This window comes from Moschus berezovskii, chromosome 4 (assembly GCF_049115385.1).
Source record: "Moschus berezovskii isolate FMDL1 chromosome 4, NW_MosBer_1.0, whole genome shotgun sequence".
Taxonomy (NCBI): domain Eukaryota; kingdom Metazoa; phylum Chordata; class Mammalia; order Artiodactyla; family Moschidae; genus Moschus; species Moschus berezovskii.
Genome location: NC_142463.1, coordinates 105,350,304 through 105,376,841, shown reverse-complemented (window position 1 = coordinate 105,376,841; position 26,538 = coordinate 105,350,304). Strand labels below are relative to the sequence as shown.

The 26,538-nt window shown below is 41.5% G+C and overlaps 1 protein-coding gene across 3 annotated transcripts in view; it reads right to left on the bottom strand.

Annotated features, from left to right (window-relative positions):
* Nucleotides 1–18,898, bottom strand: part of SNX27 (sorting nexin 27) — an 84,130-nt gene extending 65,232 nt beyond the window's left edge. For 2 of the 3 annotated variants that reach the window (XR_008682702.2, XM_055402046.2), the window contains exon 1: nt 18,392–18,898. Coding sequence is in view for 1 of the 3 variants with exons in the window: in XM_055402046.2 (XP_055258021.1) it covers nt 18,392–18,702 (311 nt within the window). In the remaining 2 variants the exon portion in view is untranslated. The remainder of the gene's footprint in view (nt 1–18,391) is intronic. The other variant, XM_088835760.1, reaches the window with a different exon arrangement.
* Between the last annotated feature and the right edge of the window lie 7,640 nt (nt 18,899–26,538).

Genomic DNA, 26,538 nt, shown 5'->3' with positions numbered 1-26,538 from the left:
TGGAAGTAGTCTAATGCTGTAAAGAACAATATTGCATGGGAACCTGGAATGTTAGGTCCATGAATCAAGGTAAATTAGAAGTAGTCAAACAGGAGATGGCAAGAGTGAACATCAACATTTTAGGAATCAGCGAATTAAAATGGACTGGAATGCGTGAATTTAATTCAGATGACCATTACATCTACAACTACTACTACCATTACATCTACTACTAGGCAAGAATCCCTTGAAAGAAATGGAATAGCCATCATAGTCAACAAAAGAGTTCAAAATGCAGTACTTGGATGCAATCTCAAAAATGACAGAATAATTTCTGTTCGTTTCCAAGGCAAAACATTCAATATCACAGTAATCCAAGTCTACGCCCTAACCAGTAATGCTGAAGTTGAACAGTTGTATGAAGACCTACAAGACCTTGTAGAACTAACACCCAAAAAGATGTCCTTTTCATTATAGGGGACTGGAATGCAAAAGTAGGAAAGTCAAGAAATACCTGGAGTAACAGGAAAATCTGGCCTTGGAGTACAGAATGAAGCAGGGCAAAGGCTAACAGAGCTTTGCCAAGAGAACGCACTGGTCATAGCAAACACCCTCTCCCAACAACACAAGAGAAGACTCTACACATGGACATCACCAGATGGTCAACACCGAAATCAGATTGATTTTATATTTATATTCTTTGCAGCCAAAGATGGAGAAGCTCTATAAATCAGCAAAAACAAGACCGGGAGCTGACTGTGGCTCAGATCATGAAATCCTTATTGCCAAATTCAGACTTAAATTGAAGAAAGTGGGGAAAACCACCAGACCAATCAGGTATGATCTAAATCAAATCCCTTACAATTATACAGTAGAAGTGACAAAAAGATTCAAGGGATTAGATCTGATAGACAAAGTGCCTGAAGAACTACGGATGGAGGTTCGTGACACTGTATAGGAGACAGGGATCAAGACCACGCCCAAGAGAAAGAAATGCAAAAAGGCAAAATGGTTGTCTGAGGAGGCCTTACAAATAGCTGTGAAAAGAAGAGAAGCAAAAGCCAAAGGAAAAAGGGAAAGATACACCCATTTGAATGCAGAGTTCCAAACAATACCAAGCAGAGAAAAGAAAGTCTTCCTCAGTGATCAATGCAAAGAAATAGAGGAAAACAATAGAATGGGAAAGACTAGAGATCTCTTCAAGAAAATCAGAGGTACCAAGGGAACTTATCATGCAAAGATGGGCATAATTAAGGACAGAAATGGTATGGACCTAACAGAAGCAGAAGATACTAAGAAGAGGTGGCAAGATTACACAGAAGAACTCTACAAAAAAGATCTTCACTACCCAGATAATCATGATGGTGTGATCACTCACCTAGAGCCAGACACCCTGAAATGTGAAGGCAGGTGGGTCTTAGGAAGCATCACTACGAACAAAGCTAGTGGAGGTGATGGAATTCCAGTTGAGCTATTTCAAATCCTTAAAGATGATGCTGTGAAAGTGCTGCACTCACTATGTCAGCAAATTTGGAAAACTCAGTAGTGGCCACAGGACTAGAAAAGGTCAGTTTTCATTCCAATCCCAAAGAAAGGCAGTGCCAAAGAATGCTCAAACTACCGCACAATTGCACTCATCTCACATGCTAGCAAAGTAATGCTCAAAATTCTCCAAGCCAGGCTTCAACAGTATGTGAACCGTGAAGTTCCAGATGTTCAAGCTGGATTTAGAAAAGGCAGAAGAACCAGAGATCAAATTGCCAACATTCACTGGATCATCGAAAAAGCGAGAGAGTTCCAGGAAAACATCTGCTTTATTGACTATGCCAAAGTCTTTGACTGTGTGGATCACAACAAAATGTGGAAAATTCTTCAAGAGATGGGGATTCCAGGCCATCTGACCTGCCTCCTGACAAATCTGTATGCGGGTCAAGAAGCAACATTTAGAAGTGGAACAACAGACTAGTTCCAAATTGGGAAAGGAGTACATCAAGGCTGTATATTGTCACCCTGCTTATTTAACTTGTATGCAGAATACATCAGGAGATGAACCATAAGCTGAAATCAAGACTGCTGGGAGAAATATTAATAAACTCAGATATGCAGATGACACCACCCTTATGGTAGAAAACAAAGAAGAACTAAAGAGCCTTTGATGAAAGTGAAAGAGGAGAGTGAAAAGTTGGCTTAAAACTCAATATTCAGAAAACTAAGATCATAGTATCTGGTCCCATCACTTCATGGCCAACAGATGGGGAAACAGTGGAAACAGTGATAGACTATTTTGTCCGGCTCCAAAATCACTACAGATGGTGACTGCAGCCATGAAATTAAAAGATGCTTACTTCTTGGAGGAAAAGCTATGACCAACCTAGACAGCATATTAAAAAGTACAGACACTACTTTGCCAACAAAGGTCTGTCTAGTCAAAGCTATGGTTTTTCCAATACTCATGTATGGATGTGAGAGCTGAACTAGAAAGAAAGCTGAGCGCTGAAGAATTGATGCTTTTCAACTGTGGTGTTGGAGAAGACTCTTGAGAGTCCCTTGGAGAGCAAGAAGATTCAACCAGTCCATCCTAAAGGAAATCAGTCCTGAATATTCATTGGAAGGACTGCTGCTGAAGCTGAAACTCCAATCCTTTGGCCAGACCCTGATGCTGGGAAAGATTAAAGGCAATAGGAGATGAGAACAATAGAGGATGAGATGGTTGGATGGCATCACCGACTCGATGGACATGAGTTTGAGTGAACTCCGGGAGTTGGTGATGGACAGGGAGATCTGGCGTGCTGCAGTCCACGGGGTCGCAAGGAGTCGGACACGACTGAGCGACTGAACTGAACTGAAACCTTAATAGTTGCTACTTTTTCTTAAGTCAGTAGGTCCAGAGAATTCCAGTTGTCACAAGAGAGTCTAACTATATTTCAAATCTATTTCAAAAAGTCTCACTGAACAGGGTTGGGGCAGGGAGAGGGTAATGAGCAGGGAGATACAGACCTAAGTATCTGGAAGTGAATTCAAGGCCAAAGGGACTGCATGAAAGTACTATATTCTAGTCAATAAAGTTGTTTCCCACAGGGTTCAGGTTAACAATTCTGGTACTGCTACATATGTATACTGGAAATGAACAATTGAGTAAATAAAGGGTGGATGCAGGGAGTCAAGTTCCTCAATGTTGGAGTGAAAATGAACAGATCAGCAAGGGGAGGGGGACAAAACATCCATTCAGTAATGAAGAAAAGCCAGAGACATCAGAAAGAGCTCATGTTTAAGTTTCTATAGATACAGATGTTTACATATAGAAATATTTATAGATATGTAGAGGTGAGCGGAAAAGTTGCCTTAAAACTCAGTGAGTGAAAAAAGTTGGCTTAAAACAACATTCAAAAAACTAAGATCATGGCATCCGGTCACATCACTTCATGGCAAATAGATGGGGAAACAATAGAAACAGTGACACACTATTTTGGGGGGCTCCAAAATCACTGCAGATGGTGACTGCAGCCATGAAATTAAAAGATGCTTTGTTCCTTGGAAGGAAAACTACAACAAACCTAGATAGTTATTAAAAACAGACATTACTTTGCTGACAAAGGTCCATCTAGTCAAAGCTATGGTTTTTCCAGTAGTCATGTATGCATGTGAAAGCTGGACTACAAAGAAAGCTGAGCACTGTAGAACTGATGCTTTTCAACTGTGGTGTTGGAGAAGACTCTTGCGATTCCCTTGTACTGCAAGGAGATTAATCAATCATACCTAAAGGAAATCAGTCCTGAATACTCATTGCAAGGACTGATGCTAAAGCTGAAACTCCAATACTCTGGCCACCTGAAGCGAAGAACTGACTCACTGGCAAAGACCCTGATGCTGGGAAAGACTGAAGGCAAGAGGAGAAGTAGGCGACAGAGGATGAGATGGTCGGATGGCATCTCTGACTTGATGGACATGAGTTTGAGCAAGCTCCGGGAGTTGGTGATGGACAGGGAAGCCTGGCGTGCTGCAGTCCATAGGGTAGGAAAGAGTTGGACATGACTGAGTAACTGAACTCAACTCATGAATATACACAGGGGTTTATAAACACATGTATTTCTTTGCTCTGTCAGCTGAGAGGGTCTAAAAGAAGGTACACTCTTGTACCAAGAACCATACCTAATGCCCAGACCTTGGTTTCTAACAATATGCTTCAATAAAAAGAACCAGTGCCTCTTGGAGAAATGACTGATTCTAGGACGGGAGCAGGAAATACCCAAGATGAGCCTAGAGCATTCTGTAGCACCAGAAAGAAAGTGCTCAAAAACAAAACAAAAAACACACACTGATGACAGGATGGCAGAAGAGCACACAAGCCAAATGAAAAAGCTACCAGTGGCCAATTCTGGAGCAACAAAATACAGTGGTAGTATCGGATTTTATAACCTAAGTGAAAAGCCAACACGTTAGTCACTCAGTTGTGTCCAACTCTTTGCAACTGCATGGACTTGTTTAGGCAAGAATACTTAAGTGGGTAGTCATTCCCTACCCAACCCAGGAATCAAACCCAGGTCTCCAGGATTGCAGGTATATTTTTAATGTCTGAGCCACCAGGGAAGCCCCTTACATAACACAAAGTATAAAATAAATAATTCATTAGCCCATACTGATACAAATAAATGACAGAATAAATACATGAAGAAGAGACATTCTTCTCCTGTGTAGAATTCCAAATAAATTATACAGTTACTACATACTAAGGGGGAAGAGCCCAAATATGGGCTGCATATACAGTGACTCCTATCCAAAGTCTACAATATGAAAAGGGGGGAGAGGAGGAGAATATAGTAGGGAAAGCTGGCAAATACTATTTTAGCCAGATGATCAAGGTCAATATAAACAGTCACAAATCATGATGATAAAATACACCCTTGATATGAACTGATGAAAATGGCACTTTACTTCTGTGACTGTCTTCCCGAAATTCCAATCTAACCATGAAAAAAAAACGCAGACAAATTCTAATAGTCAGGTGTACTATACTTAACCAGTACTCCTCAAAAATGTCAAGGTCATCAAAATCAAGGACAGACTAAGAAACTGTCACAGCTAAGATGAGCCTAAGGACAACTAAATGTAATGTGGGGGTCCTGGACAGGATTCAGAAACAGAAAGACAACAGGTAAAGACTAAGGAAATCAGAATAAACTATGAGTTTCAGTTAGCAATAATGTATCAACATTGATGTATTTTAATGTTAAAACAATTAACAAATAACCATACTAATATAAGATGTTCATAACGAGAAACTGTTTGGCAGGAGTGGGGAATATATATATGGAAACTACACTATCCGAGAAGCCCAAACTGTGGTAGAACTAGACAAAGGAATATTATTCAGCACTAGAAAGAAATGAACTATCAAGCCATGAAAAGACATGAAGGACACTTAAATGTATATTACTGAGTAAAAGAAGACAGTCTGAAAAGGATACATAGTACATGATTCCAACTGTACGATAACCTGGGAAAGGCAAAACTATGGAGACAGTAAAAAGATTAGTTGCCAGTGCTTAGGGGGAGAAAGGAATGAATAAGCAGAGCACAGGGGATTTTTAGGGCAGTAAAAGTACTCTGTATGCAATAATGGCAGACACGTCATTACAAATTTGTCCAAACCCATAGAATACGCAACACCAAGAGTGAACCCTAAAGTAAATCACGGACTCTGAGTGACAATGATGTATCAATGTAGGCTCATCAATTCTAACCATCTCTGGTGGGGGATGTTTACAATGGTGGAGGTTATGCATTCTATCAGTTCAGTTCAGTTCAGTTCAGTCGCTCAGTCTCTTTGCAACCCCATGATTCACAGCACGCCAGTCCTCCCTGTCCATCATCAACTCCCGGAGTTCACTCAAACTCATGTCCATCGAGTCGGCGATGCCATCCAGCCATCTCATTCTCTGTCGTCCCCTTCTCCTCCTGCCCCCAATCTTTCCAGGCATCAGAGTCTTTTCCAGTGAGTCAACTCTTCACCTGAGGTGGCCAAAATATTGGAGTTTCGGCTTTAGCATCAGTCCCTCCAATGAACACCCAGGATTGATCTCCTTTAGAATGGACTGGTTGGATCTCCCTGCAGTCCAAGGGACTCTCAGGAGTCTTCTCCAGCACCAGAGTTCAAAAGCATCAATTCTTCGACAATCAGCTTTCTTCACAGTCCAACTCTCACAACCATACATGACCACGGGAAAAACCATAGCCTTGACTAGACGGACCTTTGTTGGCAAAGTAATGTCTCTGCTTTTTAATATACTATCTAGGTTGGGCATAACTTTCCTTCCGAGGAGTAAGCGTCTTTTAATTTCATGGCTGCAATCAGCATCCGCAGTGATTTTGGAGCCCAAAAAATAAAGTCTGACACTGTTTCCACTGTTTCCCCATCTATTTCCCATGAAATGATGGGACCAGATGCCATGATCTTTGTTTTCTGAATGTTGAAAGCATTCTATGGAGACCCCTAATTCCCAAACCCTTGGTGCCTTTTCTAAGTACCAAAAGCAAAATGCAATATTTACACCAATATTTTAAAGTGCATCCAAAATTTTAATGCTGAGCAAAAGAGAGTACCATATTACTGTTAATAATAATAGAGTATGCCCTGTCAGGACTGAGAAACTGAGAGGTATGTCAATGTGCACCTGGTCTTCCCAAAGAGGGAAGAAAGAATAAATAACTTGTCAAATAAGCCGCTCATCATCACTGGGACTTTTTAACCTTGGCTGGGTGTTCTAGTCACAAAGAATGCTGCCTGAGGCAGTAAAAGTACAAACAAACCTCATCTGACTTTCAACCATAATACCGCCAGTCACAGTTTACAAGGGTTGATTACTTGGGAAAGAGTAATAGATACCTCAAAACTTCTAGTTCCAAGGCAATCAGGATACAAAAATAATCGACACAGACTTATTTCTAAATAAATAAATCTTATTTGTCATTCAATAAAAAAAGTATAATAAGGCTTAAGGTTTTCAGACATTTTAAAAATCAATATAAAATTATAATCAAGCTATTCAGAACAACTCTGCATTCAGATGCTTATATCTTTCCTTTTTGCCTTTGCTTTTCTCTTCTTTTCACAGCTATTTGTAAGGCCTCCTCAGACAGCCATTTTGCTTTTTTGCATTTCTTTTCCATGGGAATGGTCTTGGTCCCTTGTCCAATACTTTGGCCACCTCATGCGAGGAGCTGACTCACTGGAAAAGACTCTGATGCTGGGAGGGATTGGGGGCAGGAGGAGAAGGGGACGACAGAGAATGAGATGGCTGGATGGCATCACCAACTCGATGGACATGAGTTTGAGTGAACTCCGGGAGTTGGTGATAGATAGGGAGGCCTGGCGTGCTGTGATTCATGGGGTCGCGAAGAGTCAGTCACGACTGAGCAACTGAACTGAACTGAAATGATTCAGAAGAAAAGTTCATTTGTTATCTGATAATTACCTACAAGGCCAATGGAACAACTTGACACCAAGAATAAAAATAAACTTGTTCATTTCCCTCATAATAGAATACAAAACTCTAGTTTCAGAATTTTAAAAAAGCCTCCTATATTTAAAATTACCAAGGCTATAGATTTGTGTTCCAGGTGGTCAGGACACAACGAGTTTACATGTTCCTTCCTAGCTTAATTAACGGGTCCCTTTCATTCTCAAGTGTCTTGGTTTGTACCATACACTACATAGTCTTCCCAGTTTTAGTACATTTTGTGCCTGGAAGGCTCCTGTTAATAGGCACACGGTCTCTGGGCACCTGCATTACTAGTTTAGATAACTAAGGGTAGAAAAGTACTTGGAGGAATTGCTCCAACTTGTTCATTCCATTGTGGGGAGGCAGGATGGGAGAGGTTAGCAAGGAGGAATGAGACCTGAGGTCAATCGGGGTTAAGAAATGACCTGAGGCTGCCAGATTCGCCATCAAATCTAAAATTCCTTAGGGCAAAGACTACTTGTCATTCAGCTTCCTATCCCCAGTGTCCAATATTGTTTGTGCCACGCAGTAAAGTGAAAGTGAAGTCGCTCAGTTGCATCCGACTCTTAGCGACCCCCTGGACTGCAGCCTACCAGGCTCCTCCGTCCACGAGATTTTCCAGGCAAGAGTACTGGAGTGGCTTGCCATTGCCACGTAGTAAGTACTCATTAAAATTTTTCCCTGGGGGTCTTCCCTGGTGGCTCAGTGGCAAAGAATCTGCCTGCCAATGTAGGTGACACAGGTACTAGTCTGGGAAGATCCCACATGTTGCAGAGCAACTAAGCCCAAGTGCCGCAACTACTGACCCTCTGTGCTCTATTGTCAGGGAACCGCAACTACTGAGAGCACGCACTGCAGCTACTGAAGCCCACACACTCGAGCCCATGCTCCACAGCAGAGAAGCTGCCACAGTGAGAAGCCTGTGCACCGCAACAGAGACTCAGCACAGCCAAAAATAAATCAGCAAATAAAAATCTAAAATGCATTTTCCCTGAATGAATGAAAGGTGATTATTAAGGCTAGCATATAAACTCATACTAGTTTTCCTTCATGCACTTTCATAATTTCATTCCTTACTTTTAATTTTTATACTGGTTTCACCGTTTAGTGAAAGTGTTAGTCACTCAGCTGTGCCCGACTCTTTGTGACCCCGTGGACTGTTGCCTACCGGCTTCTCTGTCCATTGAATTCTCCAGGCAAGAAAACTGGAGTGGGTTGCCATTCCCTTCTCCAGGAGACCTTCCCAACCCAGGGATCTAACTTGAGTCTCCTACACTGCAGGAGATTCTTTACCAAATGAGCCACCAGGAAGATCCTGTTCACTATTTAGAGGGAAGTACTAAAAATATTTCGCAAGCTCTACATTTTTCAAGTTTTAGTATTAGTGACAGTTTTGTTTCCTATTATGGGAAGCAATAAAAATAATGCTTAAGAATAATATATGACATTCAATTATGCAAGCAATTTCAAAGTAAGGCTATGTTTTCCTTTACTAAAATATACTGAAAATAAAAGTTTTTATTAATTTAAAAAAATAAACCTTAATTCCAAGGATAGCAAAATCAGGTAAGAAGAAGGAATAAGAAACAAACATGCTGACATTTAAAAAGTAGCCTTTATTTTATGTTAATTCTTGGAATAAAATCTATTATAATTATACTGTTTCATCTCATAAAAAATAAATGCACCACACTTAGTAAGAAAAAATTAAACACCATGGGTTTCCTCACATAATAGAGGCTAAACATTACTAGTAAAGTCTTACAGAAATTTCTGATGCTAAAGCTGTAAAGATATACATTTCTTTTGTCTGGGATAAGATTTTTTTGCTTACTTACTTTTCAATTTTTATCTTTAAAAACTTGATCAGCATACAACAACTCTATGAAAGTGAAACTGTTAGTTGCTTTCTCATGTCCAACTCTATGCGACCCCATGGACTACAGCTCTCAGAGGGTCCTCTGTCCATGGGGTTTTCCAGGCAAGAATACTGGCGTGGATAGCCATTCCCTTCTTTAGGGGATTTTTCCAACCCAGGGATGGAACCCAGGTCTCCCACATAGAAGGCAGATTCTTTACAGTCTAAGCCACCAGCTGGATGTGAAAATGGGTTACTTCTTCACAGTGTGAGATAATGAATGCTACAGGGAAGAGTGTTGCTTGCTAATAGTCTAACAGTTTCCCTAACCTAACTCATTCTCTTCCTATGGTACCCTCTTTCTGAGGACCCCTCAATCAGTTATTCATCAGCAAAACAAACATAATCAGTCCTAAATCATTTCTCAACACCAACTCAGGCTCTTGAGATCTGCTATAATTTGAACCATAGCCTTTACAGCCAATTTAAATGCAACTCCCACATGTTTTTAGTATGGTATACGGTGAAAGTTAAAGAATAAGATATACTTGCTTTATCAACAACCTTTGTGTTTGCAACTCAGGTAAATTACCGAAGAAGGCATCTTAATATTTTAAAGTTCTGTTTCATTACTACTTCTGAATTACCACATAAAGCAATTAAAAGCATGATTCCTCACGAGATCGGATAAGTCTATTCTGGGGTGACAGAAAACACCCTGAATCCTAACACCCATTTCCTAAATATTCAACTAGTCTTCAGAGGTACTGTATTTGAGTGTGAGTAGAAGTGTAAATCTATCACTACTATTGAAAAAACAGTTCAAAATACCTTCATCTTTGAAAGAAGCCCTTAGAAATTAATAAAAAGAGAGATACTTTTTAAGTGATATGACCCACTAGCAATTAAATGCATCCTTTAATCCAAATTAAATTTGCGCCATTTCTTTTGAAAGCTGAGGAACACAAACTACAGTATAGTTTTTGTAAGCTATAGTCTATTTCAACATATTGAGAAAAAAGTTACAGTAAGACTTTTTCCAAAATAGTTAACATAAAAGATAATTTTGTAGGCCAGGGAAATCTAAAATAATCTATCAGCACACAATTCATAAAGGGAAACTTCAGTGTCACATTTCCTTACATTTAAAACACCAGCTAGAGAGAACAAAATTCATTGTCATTTCTAAGAAAAGAGATGTAAGCTACATACCTTAAGAAAACAGATCCAAAAAAGTTTTTAACCCTACCAGAATCAAAACGATCATAACAGGTACAAAGAATTAAATAACCTTCATGGTACATTCAATAGAAAAACTATATACTTTATAAATTACAAATTTTATCATGATTAAACTGATCAGCAAAAGAAGTCAAAGAAGTTTTCAGAACTTTCACAGAGGTCATCACATTTTCCAAGATCTCCAAACATTAAACTAATCAACCTCCCAATTTTCAGAACACACCAAATAAATATAACCAGAACTAGACAGACAAACAGATATAAAGCACTGCGGGGGAGGTGGAGGAGTAGAGAAAACTTCCTGGTTAATTCACTGAATAGCTCCCCCTAAGAGTAATCAGGCTCTTGAACGCAGCTGGGAGAAAATCCACACAAGCAGCTGACTCTCTGCAGACCGCTCTGTACTTTTCCAAACAGAAGTAAACTAATTACTTGTGCTTCAAGTCCACAGAATACATAGACCTGTCATTCTAGTCTTGCTCTAAGGCCTGAGACAAGAATCTGCAGTTTCAGAGAGCTTAAGCAAAAACAAATCATTTTTAAAAGATGTTTTTTTCATAATAACGGAAGTTCACTGAAGGAAGTACACACGAGAGTACTCAAATACAGTACCTTACTCTGCAACTTTAATACCCTGCAGACAGGTCTATTTCCTCAACTATATGAGAGCTTTAAAATAAGTAATTAACAAAAGAAGCTACACACATACTACTCAGCATTTGACTAATGTTAAATCACAAAATTTAAATAAGTACCCCTCACATTACTGACAGCAGAAATTCACTGTACAGTCACCACCAATTCTTAAAACTTATTTGAAGAATAGTAAGAATTTTTCCATTCTAAAGGCAGACTGCAGGTATAAGTCTTAGTACTGTATGTATTAAGTTCCTTCAGTTCCCCTCAATTCCCAAACATGCTGTATATGCCAAAATAAAAGACGGAAAGGAGGCACCTTCAAATCAGAGGAGTGCAGCTAAAAGAGAACATCTGTATGTCAGAGCACAAGTGGGCCTACAGTACACAGGATCAACTGTAAACACAATAGCAAGTATAGCCACGTAAAACATAAGAGAGAGAAATGGACACTTGAGAAGCTGACCTGGACTGTGAGGTAGCTTACATATACCAATTAAAGCCAACCAGTTCCTCATCCGCTACTCTCACCTCTGGGTATCAGAACTTAGTTGTCTGTAGTTCCCTTCTTCATATAATAGTACAAGACAGCCCAAGAGAGTAGATGCTCTGAAATGCTTCTAACAGTGATCCTCCTCTCTGGTCCTGTAAATGTTATTCAACCTCTTCAGATAAATAATTAAATAAAAACTAAATGCACAGGGAGTCCTGGGTATAATGCACATACAACCATATTCTGACCTCAAAAAAGTATAAAATCCAAACTTTTTAGCACTGCAATCAAAACCCTATTTGATCGAACTTCAAGCAGTTAGATCTAACCCACCTGCAGTGTAGGTTTCTCAAGGGCAGGGATGCTGGGATTCTGGGACTCATATAGCCTAACAGTGTTTTACACATAGCTTGTGCTTAATTGTGGTATCAGGCTGAATAAGAGGTGATGTTGGTGGGCCAATATTAGAAAAGTGACACTCTAAATCATTGTTTTTCAAACAGTGGATTATAACCTAATGAGTCAGGAAATTAATGCAGTAGGTCACCATCAGCATTCAAACAAAAAAATTAAATACTGAACAGACTAAAAAATACCAGAGTGCAAGACACTAGTAAATACAGTTTTGTGAAACTTGTTTCAGGTGGGTTGTTGGTTGTTGTTGTTGTTTTTAAACTGGATTGTAACACAAAATGTTATCTCTTACTATGAGTTCCAATTAATATTTTTAAACTGCCTAGATACTGTTTTTTCCAAATGTAGGCCTGGAGTAGTTTTTTCCCCAAATGTGGACCCATACATAGGCTCTTACTAGACTGCCCAAAGGAAGCACAGACACTATCTATATAGCTGACAGTCAAAGAACAGAATGATCCTAACTGGCTCTAACCTAAACCACTACAATATCCTTTGTGCCATCATCTAACAGATGAACTCACCACAGATCATGCTCCCTAAGCGCTCTGCCGTGATCACAAATCGTAAATGTTTGCTTGTCAACTGAGCCTCTTTGCTTATCTACGGATTATAAGAATTATTCCCAATGGGACTTATCTAAAAAAACAATTATCCTTGAGAGCATGGTAACAAACTCTCTCCTAAAACAAACTGTAAAGTAGCGGCTGCAAAGAGAACTGTTCTTCAGAGTAACTTACATGAACCAGACAAATCTTCATGTTACTAACAAAAGATCTTTTCCCTGGTCACAGTAATGTTGCGGAAGTCATTTCTGAGGGGAAAACAAAGCTATTTCCAAATTTAATTGCATTATTTTGCTGCCCTACTACCTACGGAGTTAAAAGTATTTCTTGGGGTTACAGTTACAATCATCATGTTCTCTTCACTGATAAAGACAGCAAAGAACAGCAAAGAATGACTATTTGTCCCTGTTTTCCACCCAAATTAACAGTAAGAGAAACAGGGTAAATAAAGTTATAAAATAGTTCCGCTTCAAAACTATAGAACCAAAGTTCAATTGCTATCCAACTTCACAGGAATGTGACTGAATTTTAAGAATTTTCAGTGACTTCAGTCAAGAATAGTTGACTTCCCTATCTCACAATGCTATTATGAAGATCAAATCAAACATAAAAACACTGTGCAAACTGTCCTGTGTGCTTAGTTGCTTAGTTGTGTCTGACTCTTTGCCACCCTATAGACCGTAGCCCACCAGGCTCCTCTGTTCATAGGATTCTCCAGGCAAGAATACTGGAGTGGGCTGCCACGCCCTCCTCCAGGGGATCTTCCCAACCCAGGGATCGAACCCAGGTCTCTCGCACTGCAGGCAGATTCTTTACCATCTGAGCCACTAGGAAAGCCACTATACAAACTGCAAAGTGATATGACTATTATTACTATTAACTTGTTCCACCTCTTAACCCTCATCTCTATTACAATAGCTCAGCAAGATTCACTGGCATCATCAACCGAATGGACATGAGTTCAAGCAAACTCCCAGAGAGTGAAGGACAGGGAAGCCTGGCATGCTGCAGTCCACAGGGTCACAAAGAGTTGGACATGGCTAAGCAACTGAACAACAAGCAAGATCCAATAAATAAAGTACAGATGACTAGATATAACAGTCCATTATCTACTGAACTGATTGTCCTCAGGGCTGGGATTTCACTTTGTTTCTTGACTAATGACTCTACATAACCATGACAATAAAATGAACTGAGAATTCAAGGCCTGTAGATTGACTCCAGGTATAGGTTCGTTAAGTTGACTGCATTAACCACACCTAGCAATGGCGAGCCACTCCAGTACTCTTGCCTAGAAAATCCCATGGATGGAGGAGCCTGGTAGGTTGTAGTCTGTGGGGTCGCTAAGGGTCGGACACAACTGAGCGACTTCACTTTCACTTTTCACTTTCACACATTGGAGAAGGAAATGGCAACCCACTCCAGTGTTCTTGCCTGGAGAATCCCAGGGACGGGGGACCCTGGTGGGCTTCTGTCTATGGGGTCACACAGAGTTGGACATGACTGAAGTGACGCAGCAGCAGCAGCAGCAACGGAGTAAAAAATAAAGATTTCAGGCCACCATGCAAGATCTACTGAATCATAATCTTTAAAGGGTGAGCCTGAGAATCCATACTTTTGACAAGCACACCTAGTGATTCTTATACTCACTAAAGCTTGAGAATCACTGCCATAAAAACTTCCTTTGATCAATAACCATGATTTCAAACACCATTTTCAAAATCTACCTTGAAAATCTAAGCTAAATAGAATTCAGCTACAACTGAGAAAGCAGATCTTAAGAATGTACTTTTTAACAAAAATACTTGTGGCCCCAACCTCTTTTAGGTCAATTTTCAAATAAAATGCAGCAAAGAGAGAGAAAGAATGCCTGACACATTTATAAGTTTTAAAAATAAATTACAAATAAATACATATATACACACAAATATCTTCGATTTTTCTTATGGTTTAACACAGGAAAGTTATATTATCTTGCAGCTATCTAGAAGTAAGGCATACACCCTCTGCCTAGCATAAACATATCATGATACTGAATGCTTACAATCCAACCGTAGGGTTCATGCTTATTGAAGACCATACTACACAAATACCAAAGAGACAAAACAAACTAGCCAACAGACAAACCTCATCTCTTAAAAACAGACACTACTATGTCCATATCCAGTGCACACTTAGACCCTCCTAAAGGCATCTCTTAAGAAATCAATCAAGAGCCCATGAAACTACTTTAAGAAAAATCAACCTGAAGTCAAATATTTCATACACTATATAATTAGTGCAAAGACATATTTATTTTGGTTCTACTTGCTGAAAGCATCCTTTCTCACTAGCCTCCAGGTATATACACATCACAGGGAAGACACTCAATATATATTACACTGTGAAAAATTACAAGGTAGAGACTAACAATGTCATTTGAGAAAACTTTCCATCTGCAGTAAAACTCAGAACCCAGAGGCTTGTTCATACTCTAGTATCTAGCCTTGCAACATGACTCTCCCAAACCAGTTAAGAACCTAGTCAGTTTTGAAGGGAGAAGGACAAACCAAACCATACCGAATTCAATTTAATGACTTTTCCAAGATTCAATGAGGATAAGGCCATAGTAAGGAGCCTTTAAAGAAATGCACAGAAATAATGCTCTTTTTGGTCCAAGCCTGTATTCTCTTAAATCTCAAAGGTATTCTATTCTTTCAAACCTCTGTCAGTTGTCAAAATTACTGCAACATATGAAACTCTAATAATTTATGTATTGAAAGAAAGCACAAAAGTCTGAAAAGGCAATTATCAAGATCCAAACATCCACCTTTGACTCAATAAAAACTACATCTATACAATAATAACCTACCTAGACCTACCCTGACCCTACCTGGCACTTCATCAACATACAAAACTTTCCTGGGACAATAGAAAGCTTAATTAAGGAACCTGGGTGAAAGACAGAGAAAAGTGTTGCCAAAAGAATGCTTTAGGAAAATCAGAATCAACCTAACCAAGATCAAAACAAGTTCCAGATACAGATATCCCTCAAGAACCATGTCTCTGATTTCCTCCTCTCACTTGAAAACTAAAGAGAAAATGTAGGCTTTAGTAGAAGGAAGGAAAGAGAAAGAAGCTGTATAGTTGAGGACCCAAACAACTGACCAACTACCTTGGCTCTGTGGTGCAACTATCACTATTTTCACTATTAGCAGAGGTGCCTCAAAGAATTCGGAAATCAAAATACAGTTGGAAGGTGAGAAACCAATGTCTGGAAGATATCTGATCATCACAACCTTCCAAGAAAGTTTCTCTAAGCAAAGAGTGCTCTTTTTGCCCTGCCCACGAATATACAGTTCTCCACTTACCGCTAATGATGTGCTAAAATGTAATGTCTTTTCTCTAGAAGGAGAAGTAGGCCTAGACTGGAACCTGTGCCTGAGGCAAGTCCTTCTGTAGGGAATCACCTGAGGTCTCCTTTACAATACCTAGTTTATATGTGAACTCTGCAGCAAAAACCACAGAAAAGGCAAGAAGCCACCAACTACACTAGTTAGTATATATAAAATGGTCATGTTAGCTGTTGTCTTCTACAGAATTATTTGTTTCAGTTTAGTTCTTTACCTCCAGTAAAGAGTAAATGCTTTAGAACTCTATGACAAATTTATAATTTTAAATAAACACTTCAGTTTTAAATTTAAAAATAAACAGCTGGATCCAAAACTAACTTTGAAAAGGAAAGGGAAATGACAATTCCAAGAGCTTCTACCAGAAGGAAATGTCAGTCACAGATTTTGAGTTATCTAGGAAAAAAACAAAGCATTAGGTGCCCAGGTATAAAACAAAAGGTTGAGAATAAAACGTCAAAAGATTAAGAATATACCGCCAGAGAGAACCAGAAAAACTGCAGGACATTAACAGAAAAATAACTCATCCATTTACAAAAAGGACAGAGGAAAGGTATAATAGCTTCAAACACTTACTTTGGTGAGCTACTCTTTCTTGAAGTGTAAGAGGAAACAGAATGAAGGGATACCACAGAGTAAGAGTGTCAAGGATTATGGTAAGAGGCATGAGCTGAATAAGAAAGGATAGACCCTCTACAGGTCCTTCAAAACACTATCCCCTTGAAACTTTGATTAAACCTACTGTTCTACTACAGGAAAGGCTGAAGGTTAGGGAAATTATAGTTAAAACAACATTTATAAAAATGAGAAAGAAGGAATTCCCTCGCGGTCCAGTGGTTAGAACTCTGAGCTTTCACTGTTGTGGGCGGGGCGCGGGGGGGGGCGGTGTTAGATCCCTGGTAGGGGGACGGAGATCCTGCAAGGAGCAAAGCAAGGTCAAAAAAAAAAAGAAAAGAGAAAGATTCATGAGGGCAAATCTAAACTCTGAAAGGAAGAACAGAAGTGGGGGGAAAAAGGAATACACAAGACAAAGTCAGCAAGATTGAAGACTGCTGAGGAGAATATAGACAGCTTATACACCATCTACCAGTCAATCAGCAACCACTATATAAATTTTAACACGAAGTATAAAAACACAAATGTAACAGCTGGATTAAAGGAGTGGAGAAGGTCTGCAAAGAAACTGCAAAACAGGGCAGCATCCTGCCAGAGTTGTAAGGGATGCAGTGAGGAAGTAAGGATGAAGGAATATGAAGGGGGAGGGGTTGCAGCAAGGAAAGAGGAAGGGCTGCAAGAGCAGAAGGAGCCTAAAAAGAGAAGAAAGGGAAAGCAACCCAGAGGAGAGAAAGAACCAGATAAAAATAAAACATGAGATAACAAGGGAATACAGCAGAGAATGAAAACGGCATGCCCTGTAAAAGTGCGGAGGTCAAAGACCCCCAAAGGGCTGTAGTTTGGAAGAAGTACCAGCTAGGGAGAGTGCTACCATAAAGCTCTGACTCTAAAGAAGTATGAGTACCGTGCAGGAGTGAAGACGAGGGCCAGAACAGGGGTGCTCTCAGAGAGGTGTGATGGAACACTAGATTCAAAATCCTGATGGGATGTAGGGGCTACTGTGAAGACAAACCATCGTGTCAAAGACGCCACCACCAACAAAAACCCCCAAGGGTCAGAGAAGAAGGTATTCTTGGAGTATGAATACAAAAAAAGGAGATACACGGTAGGACACAAAACTACAGTTAGTGCTTAACCATAAGGACAGGGTAACTAAGGGAAGAAAAGGGAGTGCGGCGTGGAGGGATATGTTTTCGGAGAAAAGTAGGAGCAGACCAAAGGTTCTGCCTCTCTGGTCTAGAGGACAGAAGGGACGGTCCACGGGGGCTGAAAGGGAGCAAGAAACTATGATGTTCAAGATGAGAACTTGGGGTGGGGGGAGACACAAGAGACACACAGTGGCTGGGTCAGAAAAAGATGCTGTCAGTCAGAAGCAGAAAGACGTTCAACTAGAGGACAGCAGAGAAGGCGGTAGCATGCCGAGGGGGAAGGCAAGCGGGGCAGAAAAGAAGCCAAAGCAATGGGGGCAGGGGTAACAGCAGGAGGAACGCTGGGAGATTACACGGAGGGAGGTGGGGGTCCCAGAAACCCAGGGTGCGGGCAGGTAAAAGGGTCAGCCTCCGTGGAGGGGCGGGGGACCCGAGGGCCGCTCCGGGGGTTGCAGGGAGGTGCGGCCTCAGGGTGGCAGGGTTAGGGGAGAAACGCAGGGACAGACGGAGGGGAGGGCGCGGGGTGAGGCAGCGGGCAGCCCCGATACTCACACCTCCAGAATGCGGTCCCCCTTGCGCACCCCGGCCCGGTCGGCTGCCCCCCCGGGCAGCACGGCGCTCACATGCTGCAGCGGCGCGTACAGCTCCCCGTTGATGCTCCGCAGTTGCCCGCCCTCGCTCACTTGGCCCCGCACGTTGAAGCCGTAGCCGGACTCGGACTTGACGATGCGCACGACCCGCGGGCCGCCGCCTCCCCCGCCGCCGTTCCCGGCGCAGTGGAGCCCAGACCCCCCACCGCCGCCGCCACCTCCGTTCCTGTGAGGGGCTGCGGGGTGAATCCCTTCCCCGTCCTCGTCCGCCATCTTGCGAGCTAGCAAGCCGTACTCCCACCGCCCTACACCTCCACTCCCTCCGCGCGTGCTCGCCCTTCTCAGCCGCCGCGCGACCCCCGGCGCGCGCGCCCGCTCCGCCGACCGCGGGACCCTAGTCGGCCACGGAGCTACCGGCGCGGGTTAAGGAGAGACAGGGGGCGGGGGGAAAAGAGGACGGTTAGACGCCGTGAAGCCTCCTGGGAGATGTAGTTTCTGGTTGGTGGGGGCGGGGAGGGGGCTGGGCCCGGGCCGGAGCTGAGGTTATACGACGCAATTCGGAGCGCAAAGCCTGCTGGGGTTTGTAGTTCGTCTCTTATGCTCGTTTTATCCTGTTGGACCGGGAGTCCCTAATCCGGCCTAGAATGTAGGTGACAGATTCATCTTTTGGTGCGGGGCAAATTTAATTTTCTTTTGATTTCATAACTTCTAAAAATAATTCTATTAGGACAGATTTGACATTTGTGATTCAACAGAGTCTTAAATTATAACTCATTTGCTCAGTATTTTGTGTCTACATACATCATTATTATTATTACTTTCTTTTTTCCCTAAACCCTGCCTGCCAGCATACAGAATCTTAGTTCCCCCACCAGGGATGGAACCCGTGCCTCTTGCAGTGGAAGTGCAGGAGTCTTAACCACTGCACTACATACATTATTTTATTGCAGGACTCCAACAATCTTATGAGACAACTGGGTCATGAATTCATTTCTCTATTTAACATATGAGGAAACTGAACCAAAGTCATCCAGATATTAAGTAACAGGAACTAAAGCCAAGTTATTTTTGTGCAACGTTCTTTTCTTATATTGCAACTACATAAGAACTGTTGTGTCTGACTCTTTGTGGGGCCTCATGGACTATAGCCCTCCAGACTCCTCTATCCTTGGAATTTTCCAGGCAAGAATACTGCAGCAGGTTGTCATATCCTTTTCCAGGGGATCTTCTCAACCCAGAGTACCCCATGTACATAAAAAGCTTATGTACAGGAAACTATAGTCTCAGTGATTTAGACCTGGATGTTAGAGTGGCCAAGTAATAATTGCAATTGAGTAGTGATTTTGTTTTTTGGGTTTTTTTTTTTTTAGTTTTAAAATATTCATTTTTTTTCTCACTGAAATATAGTGATTTACAATATTATGTAAGTTTCAGGGATACAACATAGTGATTCACAAGTTTTAAAGATTATACCTCATGTATAGTTATTTTTAAATATTGGCTATATTCCCAGTGCTGTGCAATGTATCCTTGTAACTTACTTATTTTATACCCAGTAGTTTGTACCTCTTAATTCCCAACCCCTATCACGCTCCTCCTCAGAGAAGGCAATGGCAAGCCACTCCAGTTCTCTTGCCTAGAAGATCCCATGGACGGTGGAGCCTGGTAGGCTGCAGTCCGTGGGGTCACTAAGGGTTGGACATGACTGAGCGACTTCACTTTCACTTTTCACTTTCACACATTGGAGAAGGAAATGGCAGCCCGCTCCGGTGTTCTTGCCTGGAGAATCCCAGGGACGGGGGAGCCTGGTGGGCTTCCGTCTATGGGGTCACACAGAGTCGGACACGACTGAAGTGACTTAGCAGCAGCAGCATCACTCTCCTCCTACCTTCCCTCTCCACACTGGTAACACTAGTTTGTTTTCTGTATCTGAGAGATGGTTGTTTCTTTCTTTCTTTTTTTTTTTGGAGAATCTTTTTTGTTATGTTCACTACTGTGTTTTATGTCTTAGATTTCACATATAAATGATAACATGTATTGAGCAATGATTTTGAAGTTACCTTTATTTCAAATTCATTTTGTTTCCCCCAACAGCACAGTAGTGTTCTTTGCAAACAGCAGTAATTGATGTTTTTTGGCTAACTACACAAACAAAGATCATGGCATCTGATCCCATCACTTCATGGGAAATAGATGGGGAAACAGTGGAAACAGTGTCAGATTTTATTTTTGGGGGCTCCAAAATCACTGCAGATGCTGATTGCAGTCATGAAATTAAAAGACGCTTGCTCCTTGGAAGGAAAGTTATGTCCAACCTAGATAGCATATCAAAAAGCAGAGACATTACTTTGCCAACCAAGGTCCGTCTAGTCAAGGCTATGGTTTTTCCGGGGTCATGTATGGATGTGAGAGTTGGACTGTGAAGAAAGCTGATCGCCGAAGAATGGATGCTTTTGAACTGTGGTGCTGGAGAAGACTCTTGAGAGTCCCTTGGACTGCAAGGAGATCCAACCAGTCCATTCTAAAGGAGATCAATCCTGGGTGTTCATTGGAAGGACTGATGCTAAAGCTGAAACTCCAATACTTTGGCCACCTCATGCGATGAGTTGACTCACTGGAAAAGACTGATGCTGGGAGTGATTGGGAGCGGGAGGAGATGGGGACAACAGAGAATGAGATGGCTGGATGGCATCACTGACTCGGACATGAGTTTGAGTGAACTCTGGGAGTTGGTGATGGACAGGGAGGCCTGGCGTGCTGTGATTCATGGGGTCGCAAAGAGTCGGACACGACTGAGCGACTGAACTGAACTGAACACAAACACAAACTTACAAATATTGTGCAGAATGCCTGGCAAGTCAAGTAAGAAGAACAAGAACAAAAATATGAAAAATAGCTTGCTTAAGCACTTACTGCTCACGTCTGGCAAGCTAATAAGTCTGTTACTGTTTCATGAATGCTGAAAAAAGATCCAAGATTCCTGGGTCAGAGACAAAGAAATTTTATTCACGACAGGAGCAACAACTTCAGCCCCTTTGTATTAATTCCTCTTGCCCCACCAAGTGCCACGAGGATGACATGAAGGCTCAGATGAATGCTGTGCACTTGGTGGACTTAAACTCCACAGTTCGGGAACACTGAGCTTGGGGAACCTACACCATTTTGTAGGGAGTAGTAAGCAAACGTATTCTTTATCCTAGAGGGAGAGTTTATTTCGTTCCTCACATCTGCTCACTGTAAACATAACCCTGAGAAATTACCCTGGTAAAAAATGGTCAGGGCCTTGCATTCTTGTCATATGCAGAAAGGTGGATGTGTGTATGTGCATCAGTTGTGTCTGATTTATTGCAACCTTATGGACTGTAGCCTGCCAGGCTCCTCTGACCATGGAATTTTCAGGCAAGAATACTGGAACAGGTTGCTATTGCCTACTGCATGGGATCTTCCCAACCCAGGGATCAAACCCACTTCTCTTGCAGATTCATTACTAATGTGCCACCTGCGACCGCCCAGGAAGGTGGGTAAACGGCATGAAAAACCCATGAAAGACTGTCTTTCTCCACATTCAGTTCAGTTCAGCTCAGTTCAGTCGCTCAGTCATGTCCGACTCTTTGCAACCCCATGAATCACAGCACCCCAGGCCTCCCTGTCCATCACCAACTCCCGGAGTTCACTCAAACTCATGTCCATCGAGTCAGTGATGCCATACAGCCATCTCATTCTCTGTCGTCCCCTTCTCCTCCCATCCCCAACCCCTCCTAGCATCAGACTCTTTTCCAGTGAGTCAACTCGTCGCATGAGGTGGCCAAAGTATTGGAGTTTCAGCTTTAGCATCAGTCCTTCCAATGAACACCCAGGATTGATCTCCTTTAGAATGGACTGGTTGGATCTCCTTGCAGTCCAAGGGACTCTCAAGAGTCTTCTCCAGCACCACAGTTCAAAAGCATCAATTCTTCGGTGATCAGCTTTCTTCACAGTCCAACTCTCACATCCATACATAACCACATTACTATGTGCCAAACACTAAGTACTAAATGCTAAACACTTTATATCTATAATCTCATTTAGTCCTCACAACTCTTTAATGTCCTGTATTTCATAGATTAAGTAAACAGGAATAGAGAGCTCACACAGCTAATAAGCTGTGAATCTAGGAAAAACAACAGGGATACATAGTTAGAAGAGAATAAAAGTTAATTTACAGAGGTTTGATGACTTGTAAAAGCAACAAACAACCCCTCCAAAGAATTTATGGACTATATAAGTGCGGGCGGGGGGAAAGCAGTAGAATAGGGAATTCCCTGATAACTCTGCTTTCACTGCTGAGAGTGCTGGTTCAGTCCCTGGTCAGAGAACTAAGATCCCACAAGTCAAAAGATGCAGCCAAAAAACAACCCCAGTAGAATAACTAAGATATCTTATTAAAATGTGGGATGAGGACTCAAAGTTATTATATTATAACATAAAATTAATGTGTCGTATTTTATAACCAAGCTAACGAATAGGGGTCTTGATTCATTAAAGAAATATGGAAATGAACAGAATTTGGAATGAGAAGTTTGCTCCAAAATAATAATGGCATTTAGATTGAACATGAATCATTTGGTTTGAACAGAGCACTGGATGGGAAGAAATTTATCCAACAAAGCAAGACATCAGAGAAAGGAAGAGAGAACTTGCACTAAAAGAGCTGGGCTTTTTTTTCTTCATTTGTGTATTTGTCAAAGATATACTGAATGCCTATCTGCTTTACACTCTGTAATAGTGGCTAGGGATCCAAACATGGTATCTACAGACTCCATGAAGGCAATATGACGTGATCAAACCTATAAATGTGCATACTTCTTGATCTGTCAGTTCCGCTTGTAGGAGTTCATTCTACTGTCACACTTGCACATGTGTGAAATGACATTTTTGTGAAGTTAGTCATTGCGGTATTGTTTGTCTTCACAAAAGCTAGGAAATAATGTTCATTGGTTAAGATACAGCCACAATGGAAAACTGAAAAACTGTAAGTAAAGAGTAAGGAAGTTCTTTACTTAAGAGGAATGACCTCATAGACACTGTACACAATTAAATGAAAAGGTGCAGCTCGGTCTGTAGAGTATGATACCACTTTTGCATAAAAGGGAACCATAGATATATCTCTAGAAGTATTCACAAGAAGGTCTTCCCAAGTGGCACAGTAGTAAAGAATCCGCCTGCCAGTGCAGGAGACGCAGGAAACACAGGTTCAGTCCCTGGATTGGGAATATCCCCTAGAGTAGGAAATGGCAAACCACTCCAGCATTCTTGCCTGGAAAATTCCATGGACAGAGGAGCCTGGTGGGCTACAGTCGATGGGGTCACAAAGAGTCAGACAAGACTGAGCCCACACACACACATTCACAAGAAACCAATAACATTGATTGCCTCTGGGAAGGGGGATTGGACAACTGCGGGGAGCAGGGAGAATAGGAGTGGGAGACCTTTCACTATATGCCATTTTGTAAGTTCTTTTAGATAGATGAATATGTTGCCTGTTCACAAAATAAATACAGGAAATACTTAGAAGGATCAAATTGGAAGAAAAGGTGATCAGAGTATCAAAAGAGGAAAATAAGACACCATTACTGCTCTCAAGAATCTAGCAAGAGAGACAGCAAAAGAAAAAGTGATTACAGTACAAGCCTTGGCACTCCTGAGCAATGAGAGCTGTGACGGAGGCTGCACCAGCTGCTAAGAGTGTACATTGGAGAGGGCTTCCACATGGAATGCTGACTGATCATAGATGAGTTAGCAAGGCAGGGAAGGGTAGTGGTGAAAGGACATTCTGACAAGGCAGAGAGAATTTTTTTTCAGCTTTTTATTTTGTGTGGTGTGTAACTGATTAATGATATTGTGACAGTTTTAGGTGAAAATCAAAGGGACTCAGCCATACATACACATGTATCCATTCTTCTCCAAACTTTCCTCCCATCGAGGCCACCACACAACACTGAGCAGAGTTCCATGTGCTGTATTGTCGGTCCTTGACAGCTATCCATTTTATTTTATTTTTTATTATTATTCACAAGAATTAAGTCTGAAGTTTTATTGAGGACAAAGTTATATACAAATCATTATGTTCCCTAGAAATGACAGCTGAATAAAAAAGGACAAGTGCTCCTGGATTTAAGAGGTCATTGTTTCAGATTAGAGGGATTAAAAGTTGAAGCATGTCACCTGTAATTAAAGTACTCAGGAAAGATAACAGGCATTTTACAGTGGCAGAGAATTTAAACATTCCTTTGCAAGCTGAAAAGAAAGGCTCAAGAATTGTAGTTTGTTACATCAGAGTGGTAAAAAGCCAAAAAGAGGTAGAGGCACCGAGTACAGTTCACCGCTTTTTCTCTGGTAACAAACAAAAAGAATCTCCTGGAGGGCTAGGTTTTGAGTGCTTCAGCTAGACATCTCAGGATCACACAATTTTTAAATGCAACATCTGTCCTGGATATATCAAAACACTATCTTCTTTTATTCTGCCAATGCATAGATCAATGTGACGGTTCAGGTGTTCTCCAGAAATTCGCAGGTCCTTACCAGATTCTCCTCTTTACCCTCTTTGTGGTGCTGGCATCAACAGCTTTCCTCTTTCTAGGTAAGGAGTCCTTATATTCAGCACTGTAGAATTTAGACTTGGAAACTGCCTTCATTTTATTTCACAAACTAAATGAGGATGAAAATTAGCTGTTTATATCACATCTAATTTGGGACATGCAATTGAAACTGACTTAGCCTCCCTATCCTTAGTCACCTGGTGGACCAAAGATCCCGCCCAACTTACTGAGAAGCAATAAACTGCATGTGGCAAACAGCTGCCACTCTGAGTGGAAACCACTGCTACACTTTAGATTATAGCAATTTTGCTCAAATACAGAGCGATAGATGATTCAGGCAACACAGCACATACCATTATCTACACGTGCATTTCCCATCTTTCAGACGAAAGTTGGAATACCTCTAAAAATCACTGAATAAAAATGTCCTGTTAAGTGTACAGTGTTGTTTAATTTGGAGCATTACTTTTTTATAGCAATACTGAAGAACGGACTTGACCCTCAGGCCTTCCTCCAGTGAGAACAGATCCCTTGTTGACATCTCTCTCATTCTTTCTCCAGCATACAATGCCTTCCTAAACAGGATACAGACAGTTCCAGTTGTTTACATACCAACTCCTGGCACACAGTCAGGTAAAGAATCACCACCTGTCATCTCCGAAAAACTCAGGTACCACCCTCATTCACCTCTATTCATCCTTCTTCTATTTCCTTTCCTCCTTTACTTCTAGGTTCTTACACATCCACGCGTTCTCCCCCTCCGTTCATGGGTCCACAGCCCCCACCAGCCCAGAATCGGCTGCAACACTGGCTGTGGAGTATAAGACACTAACCTCTGCTTGGACCAGTCTTTAACTGTAGGGGACTGGAGAGTTCTAGCCCCAGATCAGCAGCAACCTCTACACTCATATGCTTCCAAACAAGGCTTCTGAGAACTGTAAATAAAGGATCCTCACTGGAAAAGACTCTGATGCTGGGAGGGATTGGGGGCGGGAGGAGAAGGGGACGACAGAGAATGAGATGGCTGGATGGCATCACCGACTCGATGGACATGAGTTTGAGTGAACACCGGGAGTTGGTGATGGACAGGGAGGCCTGGCGTGCTGTGATTCATGGGGTCGCAAAGAGTCGGACACGACTGAGCGACTGAACTGAACTGAACTGAAGCTGTTTAATATTAGAGTAGTGTGCTGGATTGCGTTTTAAGTATCAACTGTCAGTTCTTAATTCTAAGAAAACATAAAAGTGAAAGGAAATACCCCATTTACATGCTATTTCAGTTTTTAATCAAACTCTGCAGATTTAGTCCATGAACCTAGGGATAACAATGTCCCAAATGGACTTTTTAATTACTTGGCCACTCACTTGCCCCAGACTCTAGAGAGACTCTAGAGTGACTCTAGAGTCCACTCTGTTTGCCCCTGAATATGTGCGGTAGGAGCTTCCTAGCAGTAAAACAAGACAATAGACAGGATGTATCCAAAACACATTTATTGGGATGGTTTCCCATTCATCTTGATAGAGGGTACTT